Genomic DNA, 15,844 nt, shown 5'->3' with positions numbered 1-15,844 from the left:
TACACTATATAGGGAACAGGGTGCCATTTGGGACACAATCCCTCAATCAGAAGAGGAAGGCAGCACACTGGGGGAGATTCTAAAAGGAGAAGAGACTGGGAATTTGTGGATGTTCACCCAGTCTTCCCTCTAGTGGGCTGTCTCCTTAACATGGAAGGTAGCCTAGCAGTTAAGAGTGCTGGGCCAATAACTGAAAAGTCGCTGATTTGAATCCCCGAGCCGACTAGGGGGGAAATCTATCGATGTGCCCTTGAGCAAGACACTTAAACCTAATTGCTCCTGTAATTCGCTCTGGAGAAGATCGTCTGCTAAATGACAACAATAACAAAGCAAAACACAGAATATTAGAATAGACTTCTTTAAATGTTAACTGGTTCCATATATGAGGAGAGGGTGAAATTGGCTATAGTTCTGACCACTGATTGAGACGGTATCACCTTTTCTAGGCCTACTAGTTGCACAGAGCTTATGTCTTCCGTTCAAAGATTCCACAGCCATATAGACTACCAATAGAAATATCCATCATTGAAAAAGAAAAGATTCCAATGTGGCTTTTTCTCGTTGAGCTTGACCCTGCTCTCTTGTGAAGATAGATATGGAACTCAAGTTCAACCATCTTGCTTGCCTCAGTGTTGGGAAACGATACAATGTCGCCACTTAGTGGTCAATTCTTCAACTGTTACCAGGCTAAGCCAAGTCAGTTAAATACAGGTTATTACATTTACATTTTAAGTCATTTAGCAGACGCTCTTATCCAGAGCGACTTACAGTAGAGTGCATACATTTTATTACATTTTACATACTGAGACAAGGATATCCCTACCGGCCAAACCCTCCCTAACCCGGACGACGCTATACCAATTGTGCGTCGCCCCACGGATCTCCTGGTTGCGGCCGGCTGCGACAGAACCACCCGGGAGGCCTAGGTTATCTTTCTAGAATTGATAAGTGGTGCTTCAAATAAAATATTAATGGACCCTTTCGATTTCCCCCACACATATGAACACATTTTTTTTCTTAGACTCATTTCTGAGAAAAGGCATCAGAAAACGAAGGACCTAGGCTATTTTTGTTTAACCTTTATTTAACTAGGCAAGTCAGTTAAGAACAAATGCTTATTTACAATGATGGTATACACCGGCAAAACCCGGACAACACTAGGCAAATTGTGCGCAATTCTATGGGAATCCCAATCACGTCCGGTAGTGATACAGCCTGGAATTGAACATGGGTGTTTGTAGTGACGCCTCAACACTGAGATCCAATGCTGCCGTAGACCGCTGCGTCACTCGGGAGCCCCTACTCCATTGTTTAGGGATATGTTTTTCCTCGTAAAATAATTTTGTATACAATGTAGATTAGGCTATTTCTTCAAATAATATTGTTTTAAAGTAATGTTGCAGTCATGGAAAGTAATTCCATGAGCAATAGAGACATTACATATAATTATTCTGCTATTTGCATGTGAAAATGTCATGGGATGTATTTGCTCCATTTAAATTGTTCCGCTCGTTGGACACTATTTGATTGTGCACATCGGCCAGAGTGTGGCTGTCCTTGGCATCAATTTATAACATGTGTAGGCTACCATCTTTTTGTTTATGTACAAAAATACATTTCCGACAGAGGGCATTGTAGAGTTGTATCTATGATGTAACAGCACCATCTCCCGTCTCTGTTGTTGTACGCCCCGAAAACACAGCATCAGCACCAGCCTGCCTGCTTTCTGTGCATACTTAGGTTACCTGCCTCCGTTCCACCATGAGGTTTCCATGACAAAGAAAGCGGCGAGACTAGGCCTCCATTCCTCCTTCTCCGTCTCATTTCGCGCAGTTATGTCTTTGGTTCGCGGCTCCCTCTCGCCATGCCTGCGGACCGCCTGTACCTGCTTTTCTCGCTGGTTGTGATCTCCTGCGGGGATGGTGTCGTGAGGGCGGCGCCGGAGGGTGGTGTCCTCCGCGGCCTACCCACGCTGCTGGCCGCCGAGGACAATGTCATCTCCACTGTCCCAGACGGGTCCATCACCGGCCAGACGGCCCTTTATCAGTTTCAGAATCCGTCTGCCCTAACACCAGGTACAGGACATGTTTGCGGTATATTTGGGTTGGGCTGCGGGTTTGTGGGCCTGTTCAGCATGTTAAAATGGTGGGGAGAAAATGTTCAGTGTGGAGAGAATAAAACATTGTGCATGATAACGGAACTGATAATAATTTATCATTGATAATATCATAAAGGACGATATATGATGATGCTATTAACCTATATGATATTTTGTGTATTTATCTCACTCAACATAGGCTACAACAATAATACATACAAATGACTCGCAGAAATACAATGATGTTTTAAAACAATGTACACACTGATTGAACCGTTATCAGTAAACCTATTACACCGGTTTTACCAACTTTGTCTTCACGTATTGTAGAGTATTCTACACATTCAATATAAAGTATCTTACCAAGATGTATGACTTTCACTGCAATCTAATAGTCTGTCCCCTCGACAGATTCCCCTGGCAGCTAATCGGATTTAGTGTTATGATTTCATTTGAAGGTTTTCGAGATAAGGGTATTATCAGTATGGCCAATGTGAAACGGTGTTTGTAATGATCAGGGTTTTAATCCTTTAGTACAGCACGCTCACACCATATCTTTTTCACCATTGCCTTGCTTCAGAAGTCCTTTATTTAATTGACTAAGCCTCATCATATTAGTTAGAGTTATTATCATGAGTAACTATGGTCAGATTAGATTAGTGAACAGATTGTAGTCTATAAATAGGCTACATTTGCTCATTGTTGCTGTTGTGAAGCAGTTTTGTTGGGGCAGCCTGGTATGCTAAATAGGGCCTGGCCTATAGCGTGTGTGTGTGTGTGTGTGTGTGTGTGTGTGTGTGTGTGTGTGTGTGTGTGTGTGTGTGTGTGTGTGTGTGTGTGTGTGTGTGTGTGTGTGTGTGTGTGTGTGTGTGTGTGTGTGTGCGTGTGTGTTTTAGGGGAGGGAACGTCGTCTGACACCGCACAAGACCTCTCACAGATGCTACAGCACTTTGATCTATTTTTCATTACCTCTCATAGATTCAGCTTTCATCACATTTTCATGTGCAGTTAAAGGTTCCTGAGATAATTCATAGAGCTGCCACTGAATCTGAGGAGAGACCGTTAAAATGGGATCCCTGCATTCACAAAGCCCCACACTGGCATACACCTTCAGATAAACCTTCGAAAACACCTTTAAATGCACCTCCTTTGTCTTTTAGTGTAGTCTTGTCTCTTTGTATGTGGCTTTGTAAATGATTAGTTCCACTACAAAGGTTGTGTTCTGCACTGGTACATTCTATGAACATACATTAGTGTTCTGCAATTCTAGTGTAGAAAATCAGCCATACAAACAAAGGTTTAATATTACTTTGTCATTGCAATACACAAACTGCCTCACTTCCTGCGTCTCACTTCCTGTTTCCTGTGTCTCCCCAGAGCCGCACTTTGCCCTGAGGGTCCTGGTGAAGGATCAGGTGACCCGGCAGCGCCTGGGTGGGGCCCAGGTGGAGGTGTTTGTCAACCACATCCTGAGTAGCCAGGCCCTGACTGGGGAGAGGGGAGAGGTGCTGCTCAGGGTCCCCTACAGCCTGGGCCTCAGCCTCACCATTGTAGCTAGCATGGAGGGATACGTCCTCACCCCATTGCCCTGGAGGATCACCAAGAGACCTAGTGAGTAGCACTGTGACAGTCTGGCCCCACCTGGAGGAGTCCCTGAGAAGCACCCAACCAGCTGACCTATGGGTGTCGGGTGTGGCTAAATTCTAGAGTTTAAACTGGGATAGTTCACCCAAACTACTAAATGATATAGCTGTTTGCTTCCTTTCCTTTAAAGCATTGATTTGACACAATGAGCAAAATAAGGTGTTCACCTACTGTGTCACATAGCACATTAGCATCCGCGTTTGTTTTTGTTTTTGCGTTGGAGCAAAGCACAATTTAATGCTGTACACTGTATTAATTGTATTGATTTCTTACTCTCAGAAGCAGGATGCACTCACTATGTCTAGAACGTGTAGCCAGCGAATCCGAGGCAAGTGTTTTGTGCTGAAATGTAACACCATAATGCCATGTCATATCTAGTGTCAGCTAATTGCACCTGTATTGAATAAGATGTTAAGGGGACTCTGACCACCTTTTTGACATGCTGTATTTAGTAAGAGGAGACTGCTGCTCTTAGGGCTGCGCTCTCTCTCTCTCTCTCTCTCTCTCTCTCTCTCTTTCTGTCTCTCCCTCTCTCTCTCTCTCTCTCTCTCTCTCTCTCTCTCTCTCTCTCTCTCTCTCTCTCTCTCTCTCTTTCTGTCTCTCTCTCTCTGTCTGTCTCTCTCTTTCTCTCTCTCTCTCTCTCTCTCTCTCTCTCTCTCTCTCTCTCTCTCTCTCTCTCTGTGTGTGTCTCTCTGTCTCTCTCTCTCTCTTGAATAAGGCAGAGCAAAGGAGAGAAAGAAAGAGATAGAACAGAGAAAGATAAAGAGAGAGGGGGCAAAGAAAGAACTGAGAGAGAGGTGACTGGTGGTACAAGCTATGCTCTGCGTCATCAAAAGCCACCTCCCTTCTCTCTACTCTTACACGCAGGACCATAAAAAGCCCTTTTCAATGTCGCCATCTACTGGTGTCTTTGTAGAAGTACAGAAACATGACACACTACAAAGGGACCCTTTTGAAGGTACATCTCAATAGTGTCTAGTGATTTCCTGACTGGAATGTCACCTGACCTGACCTCATGTGTTTTTACAGTATTCTCCTCAGTGACCTTATCGCTGCTCCCTCAAAACCAAGGCAACATCTGGCTGTTTGACGACTCCGTGCTCATCACTGGGAAGTTACCTGGTATGTGCACGCATCTGGAAACTGTCACTTGAACATAACCCTAAATGTGATGCAACATCTTACTCTTTGAACAATTTTAGTCTACTCTGGCAGAAGTGCTTTGGTAGAGGGAATTAACTCCATCTTGTCGTTTTCTTATTTCCACAGACTTCTCCTACCAGCCCAGCGTTCAGTTCCCCAAGAGTCACCTGATGCTCTCAGACGGCAGTAACACCTCCACAGTGATGGCCTACCTGACCGTGCCACAGCGCCACCTAGGCAAGGACTGTGTCAACTGCACCCCAGGCATCATTCACAACAAGTCAGGTGGGCTCAGCAAATCGAATACATGGAGTGCAGTGCACCAACTAATGGAAATGAGAGGTGGTATTGATACATGAAAGTAAGCATTGAACACTTCCAAGATTGAGGAATACTTCAAGATTCTGAGCTGAAGTAGCCCTGTTCATTTGCTGAAAACTATTCCTCATTAATGTTGTAGTGTTTGTAGAGCCTGCATATTTTTAAACGTTGGATATGTTGTAATTCTCTCCCGTGTGTTTGTATGTCACAGGAGGTTGGTGGCAACTTAATTGGGGAGGTTGGGCTCGTGGTAATGGCTGGAGCGGAATTAGTGGAATGGTACCAATTACATCAAACACTTGGTTTCCTTGGTTTCCATGTGTTTGATGCCATTCCATTTGATCCCTTCCAGCCATTATTATGAGCCGTCCTCCCCTCAGCAGCCTCCACTGTTGTATGTGTGTTCAGTGTTCAGGAGTGTTGAGTTGCGGGCGATGGCAGCGGTCAGCACTCTGCTGTACTCTGGTGGTCAGGAGGTCCAGGTGAACGGCCCCATCCAGATCTCCCTGCCCCTGGCACACACCACCAACCTGAGGCCCTCGGACACCCTCCCTGCCTGGGACTTCAACACCAAGACAGGTGGGGAATATAGCGACTAGAGACGTTTGTGGTCATACGCACATCCTTAAAAACATACAGCGAGTGCTGGGTTAATAAAGAATACTTGTAAAGAACAGGAAAGCCTGCGCACTGTTTCTGCTCCCAATTCACCTCTTTATTGGCAATGTTTCGATTCAAACCGGCTCTTCGTCTGGTCAAAACGAAGAGGAACATCCGGTTTGGATCTAAACGGTGTCAATAAAGAGGTGAGGATCGGGAGCATAAACAGTGTGCGGGCTTTCCTGTTCTTTACGAATATAGCTATTAGTGCAACAGAAGGACTAGGACTGGAACTACCTTAGTAACTTGTTCAAAGGCTGTGTTTACAAAATACTTCCTGTGTTCACTTACTTTGTGGAACTGGAAGTATCTGCCCGTGTCTTCCAAGTTTTACTTCATACATTTTCCTCACGATGTTTCGTCCTCCAGGTGCTTGGGAGAACCAGGGTCTGGGGATAGTGAAGATGGTTGGAGATCATCTGGTCTGGACCTACATTGCTTCTCACCTGGGTTACTGGATCGCTGCACCCCTACCCTCCTCCAACGGTATAACGATTGTAACGGTCCAAAATGAAGTTTTCATGAATTGAATGTTACAAATGAACTAACTGATGGAGTCTCACTCTCAGTATTGTCTTCAAACATGTCTTACTATCCTGGAGAACATATTGACCACGATCAACATAATATAATCAGCTCATCTCTGTCTGTACCTGTCTAGGTTATATGGGCCATGCCAGCTCAATGGAATTCCTCTCCTACCACACCTACCTGCTCATAGGAATACTGGGTGGGACTCTGGTTATAGTCTTGGGGTTTCTGGCTGTGCTGCTGTGTCAATGTGGGTAAGAGACCAACCTAATTAACTAACGTTACTGATCGTGTGTCAACTGCAGCTGGAAATATCACAGATGGGGTGTTTTTGTCAGGATTGTTCTACTAATCGTTGACTCAAATACTGATTATATGAAGTTAAACGTACACATAACAAAGATCCCCCCAAAAAACCACTGTGTATTGACTACCTTCTCTGCTTCTCATTCAACCTGCTGTGTTGACTGTCATCTGCAGAGGTTCAGGTTCCTCTCAGGGGCCGAGGAGGAGGAGGAGAGCACCGTTCTCTAAGCTGTCCGTTCTGAAGAAGGACCAGACCACCTCCACCCACATGGAGGAGGGCCATGCCATGATGTCCTTCCACCCCGGAGACAGAGCCCACGGCCTGGCCTCGCGCAGCATCCAGTGTGACCCCTCCGCCCCCAGGCACAACAAAGCCAACTACAACATCTATGTGGAAGACCCCGGGCGTGGGTCCACCCTCCTGTATGAAAATGTGGGGAGCGGGGCCAAGGGACCCCAGGCATCACACCACTACGTCAACAGTGAGGAGGTGGCCAGGCTGAGGGAGAGGTCCAGAGAGGAGCAGAACAGAGCCCACCTGGGTGGAGGTGCTCAGCTGCTCCACCTTTACAACCAGCCTGTGGCCATCCTCCAGGCCCCGGAGCGCTTCAGCAGCCAGGGTGGGGAGCAGCAAGGATCAGGCTGCAAGTCGGCCACCTTCCCCCGCAACGGAGGAGCTAATGACTCCCACTCCCACTCTGAGCAGGGAGGTCAGGACAGCTACACCCAGACCCTCCCTAAGAACCCCCACCATGCCCAGGGAGCCAACCCCCAGCAGGGCGGCCAGGACCAGCCCCAGGCCCTGGAGACCACCCCCCAAGGCCCAGCCTCTAATCCTGGGGCGTGGGGCCGTTACAGCAGCCTCCCAGAGTCCTCCGTTTCCGTCCCCGGTACTCTGAACGAGGCGGCTGGAATGAGGGCCTTCAGCAGTGGGATGGGGGGCCCCAGTGAACTTCAGGGGATATCAGAGCGAACACTCCTGGAGTTGACCCGAGGCAAGGCCTCGTCGCCTCACCCCAGGGCCTGGTTCGTCTCCCTGGATGGGAAACCAGCCGCCTCAGTCCGCCACTCCATCATAGAGCTCCAGGGACGCCACCCACGGCCCCCCAGCAGTAACGACACCAGCCTGGACTCTGGCGTGGACATGAATGAGCCCCAGCAGAGTGTGAGGGAGGCGGAGCGAGAGAGGCCTTCCATCCGGGGCTCGTTCCCCCACCACAGCAGAGGGCGCTACAGCGAGGAGCAGGACCTGAGCAGTAGTGAGAGCGGCACCACCGCCACCTGCACCCCTGAAGACCCCTACCTGAGGAACATTCTGGACGGGAGCAGCGGGGCCATTCCCAATATCCCGGAGGAGAGGGACGGGATGGACACGTCCAGTGCACAGGAGGACAGTGAGTCGAGGGGGACACCGCCCCCACGCAGGCTGAGGAAGGTGAGGGAGAAGGGGAGGGCCGAGAAGAGAAGTGCCAGGCACCATGTCAGAGAAGAGAGGCTGGTCAAACGGAGCTAAGGCACTGCTCACCAGAGATGGACTGGGATGGGACTTATTTCATTACCAGTCAATTCTGGAAGTGTATTGACATGATTGGCATTCAGTAGTTAATGTGCTTTTTTCATGTCCAGTTGCATGGTCAGTGCTTTTTCCTGAATTGGCTGCGATGGTTACAGAAACGTTGAGTCTGTCAAGAAGGGATTGAGTTTATTGTTTATTGTTTTCCTATAGGGGTCGTACATTGACGGACGGCTGAGACAATGTACGGCGATGTTAAAGCGTTTTCTGTGGTTTGATGGATGTGTATGCTCCAGTCCTTCTTAAAGGAATAGTTAGATAGATGCTAGTGCGACACAGCAGTAGTATGGCTTCAGATCGTCTCATTCCTGGCATCTGCATCAAAGAAGATGCGTTCTTTACACTGCCTGCGATGAGGAATTAGAGATACTGTATAGAGAGATAGTGAAGGGTAATTGGAGAGGATAGAGGGCTGTATTGGGCTGAGCCGATGAGATCTGGCAGCAGAGACGGACAGTGATACAGTCCTCCTGTACAGAACACTGACACTTACCCACCGTGATTGCCTGCCTTTAAAGGAAATCAATATAAACACCATTGCCTGCTCTGCTCACAGTGTTTAAGACTGGCTGTACCCAGCCATCTGTCTGTCGCTCTGTTTATAAACCAGACACTGATTCACAGCTGTCCCTTTTAGAGGTCATCTTTACACCTCTATTAAGGGGAAAATACCATATTTCTTTGAGAATGCATGAAAGGTATAAAGTAAAATGTTGTGTATGAAAAGAGGAAAGTATGTGTATTTGACTTGTAGTGTGAAGACAATGGAAAGGATGTCTCCTCTTAGGGACATTAAGTCTGAGGGATACTAATCCAGTCATGTATTACTTTAACGTATTCTTCTTCAAATAGTTACTGTTGATGTTCAATGATTCCTGTTCCACGAGCAGATCTTACACAACACATCGCTGTTCTTACATACAGATGGAGTATGGGGAGGTGGTCAGTTTAAGCTTTCATTGTTCAGTCTAAAAAGCACAGAACACTTTCATTTGCCTGTTTGTGATGCATTGGAGCACAATTGGGAACGATACACATAATATAATTTGATTGGTTAGAACCCACTGCAATGAGAACGTAATAAGCGTAACATAAAACACTCAAATAAATGAAGGCACTCAAATTAATGTTTTCTTTTGTTGTTGTAAAAAGTGAGGTGGTATTTCAAATGAACACAAACTATATTACTGTGATGGACTGATATATTTGGAGAAGCACACAATCTCCTCCTGAAAATGATCTGACCTGCGATATCAGTCGTCCTGCTGCTAAATTTGAAACGTCATTCATATTTTGCCCATATTTAGTCTTCCTCGTGGTGTGACATCACACACGCCAGTCCTTCAGTGTGTATGAAGATAAATACTGCACATGAATAGCTTTATTTGGTATGTACATACTCAAGCATATGATCTAGTATGTGTGATAGTGTATTTTTATGTGTGTATGCATACATCGTCCTATCCTTTCTCAGCAACTGCGAAGACAAATGTTCTGAGAGAATGCTTCTCAGAGTGAAATATTTTTTTTGAGCCATCATCACTATTCATGAACCCAAGCTTTAGTGTTTGTGCTGTACTTCGGAGGTTTGTTACATTATTGTATGTTAGCTTTGGTGCGATGAATAGGTTCACATGTGATCTGGAGTGTAAAAAGCTTGACGACGTAGCAACTTGTACCTTCTAAATGTAGCAGCGCAAAGTTATACACCTGACGAATGCAGCGATGATTTATGAAGCTTAACATGATTGAATGCTGAACACTTTGTTGTTGTTGTGTTCGCCACTGATGAAGTTGATGAAAAACAAGCTGTTTCAACCGTTGGAGGATTGTATAAAGTATAGTATGTAATAATATTTCTCAGAGACAAAACAGACCCCACTGGCCCATTCTTTTCAAAGTGGCCTTCACTGAATGTATTTCCTTGTATTTATTTCATTGTAATGTAGTGTATTTCTACTGTCCGTGTTCATTTAACATTAACTGGCATTCAGGCTTTTGAAACGGGCATTTCTTGTGTTGATTACGTCAGTATATTACAGTAGTGTGATTAGTCTGCCTTTTTGTGCACTTATCAATGCCTAAGTAATAAACTCACTTGATACCAAAATGATGCATGTCTAAGATTTATTCAATAATAAATGTCAATGGAATGAAGTCAGAATAACTATAAAAATTAGCATTGACAACAATTACATAAACAGCTTTATAATGAAGACCGCACAGGCTCTGTCCATAAAATAACAAAATAGATTATTTTGTATTTACAGTTTGGGTCATTTGCTATGGCATCTGCATACTTTGTCCATTCCAGCATGACTATCTAGTGATCAACTACAGCCTAGTAGTGGCCCTTAGATTCCCTAGTCTACCCAGTCATGGACACCAGCTCAGAGGTCCCAAGCTCCTCCCCCTCTCCCAGTGGGACACACCGCCCCAGCAGCCTCCTCAGAGCCAGCCGGAACTCCCTCGACGCAAAGTAGTACACAAACGGGTCAAAGCAGCAGTTGAGGCTGTTGATGCTCAGCGCTAGTTTATAGTATCTGTACAGGCTCTTGCCCTGGGCGTGGAAGACTAAGTGCAGGCCATGAAGGGTGATGGTTGGTAGGTAACACACCACAAAGCACAGGGTTGCCAAGGCGACTGTGGTCTGAGCCCGTCGCCTTGACAACACTTCCCTCTTACCATCACTGCCTTCAGCTGCCGTCGGCAACGACCTGTGCAGGCCTCTCGCCACGGCAACGTAACAGCTGACCAGGACGGCTAACGGCAACACGTAGAACATCAGCAGAACCACTAGGAAGTAGAGATAGGCTACTGATTGGTGAATGAACAGTTTACGTGGAAGCACGTCGAAGCAGGTTGTGATGTTTAGCTCGACGACCCGGAGGGTGAGGTCACGGTGGAGCAAGGGTGTCTGAGTAATCAGAACAAATGCCCAGATGAGGACGCAGGCGATGGTGGCTCTCCGGGCGGTGCGCCAGTGTTTGGTGCGTAGTGGGTGTACGACACCGCAGTAGCGCTCGAGCGCGATGGCACAGGTGGTGAGGACGGAGCAATGCATGTTGCAGTTGAGGGCTGTGGTGGTGAGGCCACAGAGGGCAGCGCCCCACGGCCAGTCATTACCCCACAGGTGGTACAACACCTGAGAGAGAGAGAGAGAGAGAGAGAGAGAGAGAGAGAGAGAGAGAGAGAGAGAGAGAGAGAGAGAGAGAGAGAAAGAGAGAGAGAGAGAGAGAGACGGGCTTAGTGGTCATCATATATTAGCTATGTCCAACTAGAAGGGAAACGTTTCTGTAGAAACTTAGTAACATGTGACAGCAATAACAGTGCAGATTAATTGTAACCGGTGCCAGATTGTCAGAGACAACCTTGCACATGGCACTTATGAATGCGCTGTGTGTTACCTGTAGTGGCAGTAACTCACCTGTAGGGGCAGGAAGACGCTGTAGAGCAGGTCTGCCAGCGACAGGTTGATGGCAAACACAGACGTGGGAGTGTGGCGTTTGTAATGGACGTTCAGCAGCGCTACCAGAGACAGCAGGTTGCAGGGGGTACTGCACACAAACACAGACAGGTAAATAACAGGCACAGCCACGGTCATCACAGGACTGACCAGCATCTCCAGGGTGGCGTTGTTGACCCCTCTGGCCACCGCTTCTGAGGAGGTGTTCATCGTGACTGACCACAACAGTAACTTGACCACAGCAACAGGGGGAGTTGACCAGGGTGACCGGTCCTGTCACTTAGGTTGGGGTACAAGCATTACTGGGAATGATAAGGGAAGAAAAGAGAGTGTTATACATTCCATTTGAATACACCAAAACCACACTATGTTGGAGGAAGTGAAAGATATTGTTTAGGCAACGAGAGTAGTGTTGTTGAATGCCGAAACAGTGTGATGCTAATTCATCCATGTGAAAGACGACCAATGTTTTTTCCTGACACTATACTAACGCTACACTAGCTTCACTATTCACACCATGACTAAAACTGGAGAAAGCCCCTGATGTTCCTTTTAAGGGGTGAAGTTATTGTAATGCTCACATGGGACTTTCCATCATGCCTGTTTCACATCTGTGTATGTGGAAATACAAATTGGAACAGCAAATGTACTGTCATAAACAGCTTGAGGTGAAGTTAGGACTTCAATACTACTTTTTCCTATTGACATATTATTTGTATTTTGCATTCATGCCTTCTGCATGCTATTGACCTATTGCTCTAGTACAGGGTTTCCAAAACTCAGTCCAGGGGGTAGTGTAGTTTTTGCACTACACAGCTGATTCAAATAATCAAAGCTGGATGATTAATTGGTTATTTGAATCAGCTGTGTAGTGCTAGGTAAAAAAATAAATGTGCACCCAGGGGCCAGGAACAAGTTTGGGAAACCCTGATGGAGTACAGGGGCTCTCCAACCCTGTTCTTGGAGAACAACCCTCGCAAGGTTTTCACTCCAACCCCTTTAGTAACTAAACTGATTTAGTTTATCACCTAGCTAATTATTATAATCAGGTGCGCTAGATTACGGTTAGATTGAAAACCTACAAGACGGTAGCTCTCCGGGAACAGGGTTGGAGTGAAAACCTACAGGAGGGTAGCTCTCCAGTAACAGGGTTGGACTTAAAACCTATAGGACGGTAGCTCTACAGAAACCTGGTGGGAGAGAACCAACAGGACGGTAGCTCTCCAGTAACAGGGTTGGAGAGACCATATCTACAGTACCAGTCAAAGGTTTGGACACACCTCCTCATTCAAGGGATTTTCTTTATTTGTACTATTCTACATTGTAGAATAATACTGAAGACATCAAAAATATGAAATAACAGATATGGAATCACGTAGTAACCAGAAAAGTGTGAAACAAATCAAAATATTTTATATTTGAGATTCCTCAAAGTAGCCACCCTTTGCCTTGATGACAGCTTTGCATACTTGGCATTCTCTCAACCAACTTCATGAAGTAGTCACCTGGAATGCATTTCAATTAACAGGTGTGCCTTGTTAAATGTTAATTTGTGGAATTTCTTTCCTTCTTAATGCGTTTGAGCCAATCAGTTGATGTACGGGTGGTATACAGAAGATAGCCCTGTTTTGGTAAAAGAACAAGTCCATATTATGGCAAGAACAGCTCAAATAAGCAAAGAGAAACGACAGTCCATTACTTTAAGACATGAAGATCAGCCAATGCGGAACATTTCAAGAACTTTGAAAGTTTCTTAAAGTGCAGTCGCAAAAACCATCAAGCGCTATGATGAAACTGGCTCTCAGGACCGCCACAGGAAAGGAAGACCCAGAGTTACATCTGCTGCAGAGGATAAATTCATTGGAGTTAACTGCACCTCAGATTGCAGCCCAAATAAATGCTTCAGAGTTCAAGTAAAATCATCTCAATTAAATCAACATTTAATCAACATTTTTCTACAATGTAAAAAATAGCAAAACAATTTACTTGAATGAGTAGGTGTGTCCAAACATTTGACTGGTACTGTAGTATTTTACTTTTTAGCACCTTTATTTTTACTGTTGAGGAAGCTTGCTGATTAGAATTTGCACCATTTACGCTGCACTCTGTGCATATGTCAACAACAACAAAAAAACGTTGATTTGATTGAAGTCGGTGTAGCGCTGTGAAGCAGCATTGTGAAGCTTGTGAATTGTTATAAAAAAATCTCCCAGGCTATGTATGCGGTCATTGAGATGAAACCTCACTCTGATTTTCCACTCTGATTTCAATAGCTAGGTTTCCATCCAATTGGCAACAGATTTTCATACTAGTATTCTAAAACGTGTATTTTCCCACCAGTGGTGTTTCCACCAAAGGGACTTCTTGGCTGATATAAATCAGTGCGTGATGACGTAGGTGATGTGGCGTTTGTATTAAATCGTAAAAGCACCATTATACACTGTGTCCAGAGTTTTAAAGGTACTTGCTGAGGCCTGCATATAGACAATATCACCATAATCCAGCACCGAATTTGTTTTAAGTGCTTTGAACATGATCCTTTCTGCCGTTTGACAAATAAAAATAATGTTGATTATTTTTTTTTTTGGTCCATAATAATCTCACCATGTAGGCTATTAGACAACAGCGATATCTGCGCCCTGCTTGCTGTGTGGATATAGCGCATGTGCCTATACCAGAGCGGGCACACTCACTATATAAGGCAAAAAAAATTGTTGAGAAACCCACCAGAAGAGTTAAAAATGTGAAGGAACCCCATTTTACTTGTTATTTTTATTCGGTACATGGGAATTTAACTGCAAATGGTATTTTTATGTGGACCACGTCATGACGCACAGCCTTTTATCTGCAACAAGTCAATTTGATGGAAACATCTATGGTGGGAAACTACGCATATGGTTTTTATGCGTAGTTTCAAATATTTATATGATAAAATCTGTCGCCCATCGAATGGAAAACTAGCTAGTGTCAATGATTTAACTATAGAAATAAAACTTTGACCAAGAATTAAACATAACATTTACAGCTAACATCTCCATGGAAGAACATTGATTTGTAAAATCTAAACTGATTAATGAAATGTATTGTTGGTAACTTACCTTTATGCACATGTGATGAGCACTGTCAGTGCTGCTACATTCAAGTGTGTAATCAGCAATATCACACAGGAAATGTGGTAGAATGATTTGTTCGCTCTCCCTCTTCCTCACCATTAGGGAACTGAACATGTGCCTGTAGTGTATCAGGGTGCATGCTGTTGCCCCTTGGTGAAAAGGCACTATCTGTGTCACTGCAAAGGAATAATACTGTAGCTGAACACTACAATTGGTGGTGGCAGAAAGAAAACCAGCTACCATTTACTCCCTACACATCTTACTACTATGCAATAGTAGTTTCCTCTCATATCACCAATATAATACTGTTTTATATCAAATATATACTGAACAAAAATATATTTGCAACATGCAACAATTTCAAAGATTTTACTGAGTTTCAGTTCATATAAGAAAATCTGTCAAATTAAATACATTCATTAGGCCCTAATCTATGGATTTCACATGACTGGGCAGGTGCACAGCCATGGGTGGTCCTGGGAGGGCATAGGCCCACCCACTTGGCAGCCAGGCCAACCCACTGGGGAGCCAAACTGAAGCCAATCAGAATGAGTTGTTCCCCACAAAAGGGCTTTATTGCAGACATGGGTGGTCCTGGGAGGGCATATGCCCACCCACTTGGCAGCCAGGCCAACCCACTGGGGAGCCAAACTGAAGCCAATCAGAATGAGTTGTTCGCCACACCTGTCAGGTGGATGGATTATCTTGGCAAAGGAGAAATAGTCACTAACAGGGATGTAAACAAATTTGTGAACAAAATCTGAGAGAAATACATTTTTTTGCATATGGAACATTTCTGTGATTTTTTTATTTCAGCACATGAAACATGGGACCAACACTTTACATGTGGCATTTATTTTTGTTCAGTGTATGAAATACAAGAATAGGTTGTGAGACACTGCTGTAGCCTACTCACAACAAAAAAAGCCTTTGTTAGTTCAGGAAACCACAGTGGAGGTAAGGAACAGCCCAAACACACACACACACCT

At 45.0% G+C, this 15,844-nt stretch overlaps 2 protein-coding genes across 2 annotated transcripts; one reads left to right on the top strand and one right to left on the bottom strand.

Moving 5' to 3' along the window:
- Nucleotides 1–1,635: 1,635 nt before the first annotated feature.
- Nucleotides 1,636–10,389, top strand: LOC129859865 (protein FAM171B-like). Its single transcript, XM_055930059.1, has 8 exons — nt 1,636–2,075; nt 3,476–3,709; nt 4,772–4,864; nt 5,012–5,170; nt 5,615–5,785; nt 6,236–6,352; nt 6,528–6,651; nt 6,878–10,389. Exons 1-8 carry the CDS (start codon nt 1,865–1,867, stop codon nt 8,214–8,216), a joined length of 2,448 nt encoding a protein of 815 aa, XP_055786034.1. The 5' UTR covers nt 1,636–1,864; the 3' UTR covers nt 8,217–10,389.
- Nucleotides 10,390–10,393: 4 nt separating this feature from the next.
- LOC129859876 (P2Y purinoceptor 8-like) lies at nt 10,394–14,970 on the bottom strand. Its single transcript, XM_055930100.1, has 3 exons — nt 14,841–14,970; nt 11,704–12,044; nt 10,394–11,421 (listed from the first exon to the last, which is right to left on the bottom strand). Exons 2-3 carry the CDS (start codon nt 11,950–11,952, stop codon nt 10,645–10,647), a joined length of 1,026 nt encoding a protein of 341 aa, XP_055786075.1. The 5' UTR covers nt 11,953–12,044; nt 14,841–14,970; the 3' UTR covers nt 10,394–10,644.
- Nucleotides 14,971–15,844: the final 874 nt, after the last annotated feature.

This window comes from Salvelinus fontinalis, chromosome 7 (genome assembly GCF_029448725.1).
Source record: "Salvelinus fontinalis isolate EN_2023a chromosome 7, ASM2944872v1, whole genome shotgun sequence".
Taxonomy (NCBI): domain Eukaryota; kingdom Metazoa; phylum Chordata; class Actinopteri; order Salmoniformes; family Salmonidae; genus Salvelinus; species Salvelinus fontinalis.
This window is presented reverse-complemented; position numbering and strand designations above follow the sequence as displayed.

Excerpts from the sequence above, each read along its gene's own strand:
- LOC129859876 (XM_055930100.1), bottom strand. The coding sequence starts at position 11,952 with ATGAACACCTCCTCAGAAGCGGTGGCCAGAGGGGTCAACAACGCCACC. Across the intron at positions 11,422-11,703 it reads GCGTCTTCCTGCCCCTACAG|GTGTTGTACCACCTGTGGGG; the intron begins GTGAGTTACTGC and ends TCTCTCTCTCAG.
- LOC129859865 (XM_055930059.1), top strand. The coding sequence starts at position 1,865 with ATGCCTGCGGACCGCCTGTACCTGCTTTTCTCGCTGGTTGTGATCTCC. Across the intron at positions 3,710-4,771 it reads GAGGATCACCAAGAGACCTA|TATTCTCCTCAGTGACCTTA; the intron begins GTGAGTAGCACT and ends GTGTTTTTACAG. Across the intron at positions 5,786-6,235 it reads GGACTTCAACACCAAGACAG|GTGCTTGGGAGAACCAGGGT; the intron begins GTGGGGAATATA and ends TTCGTCCTCCAG.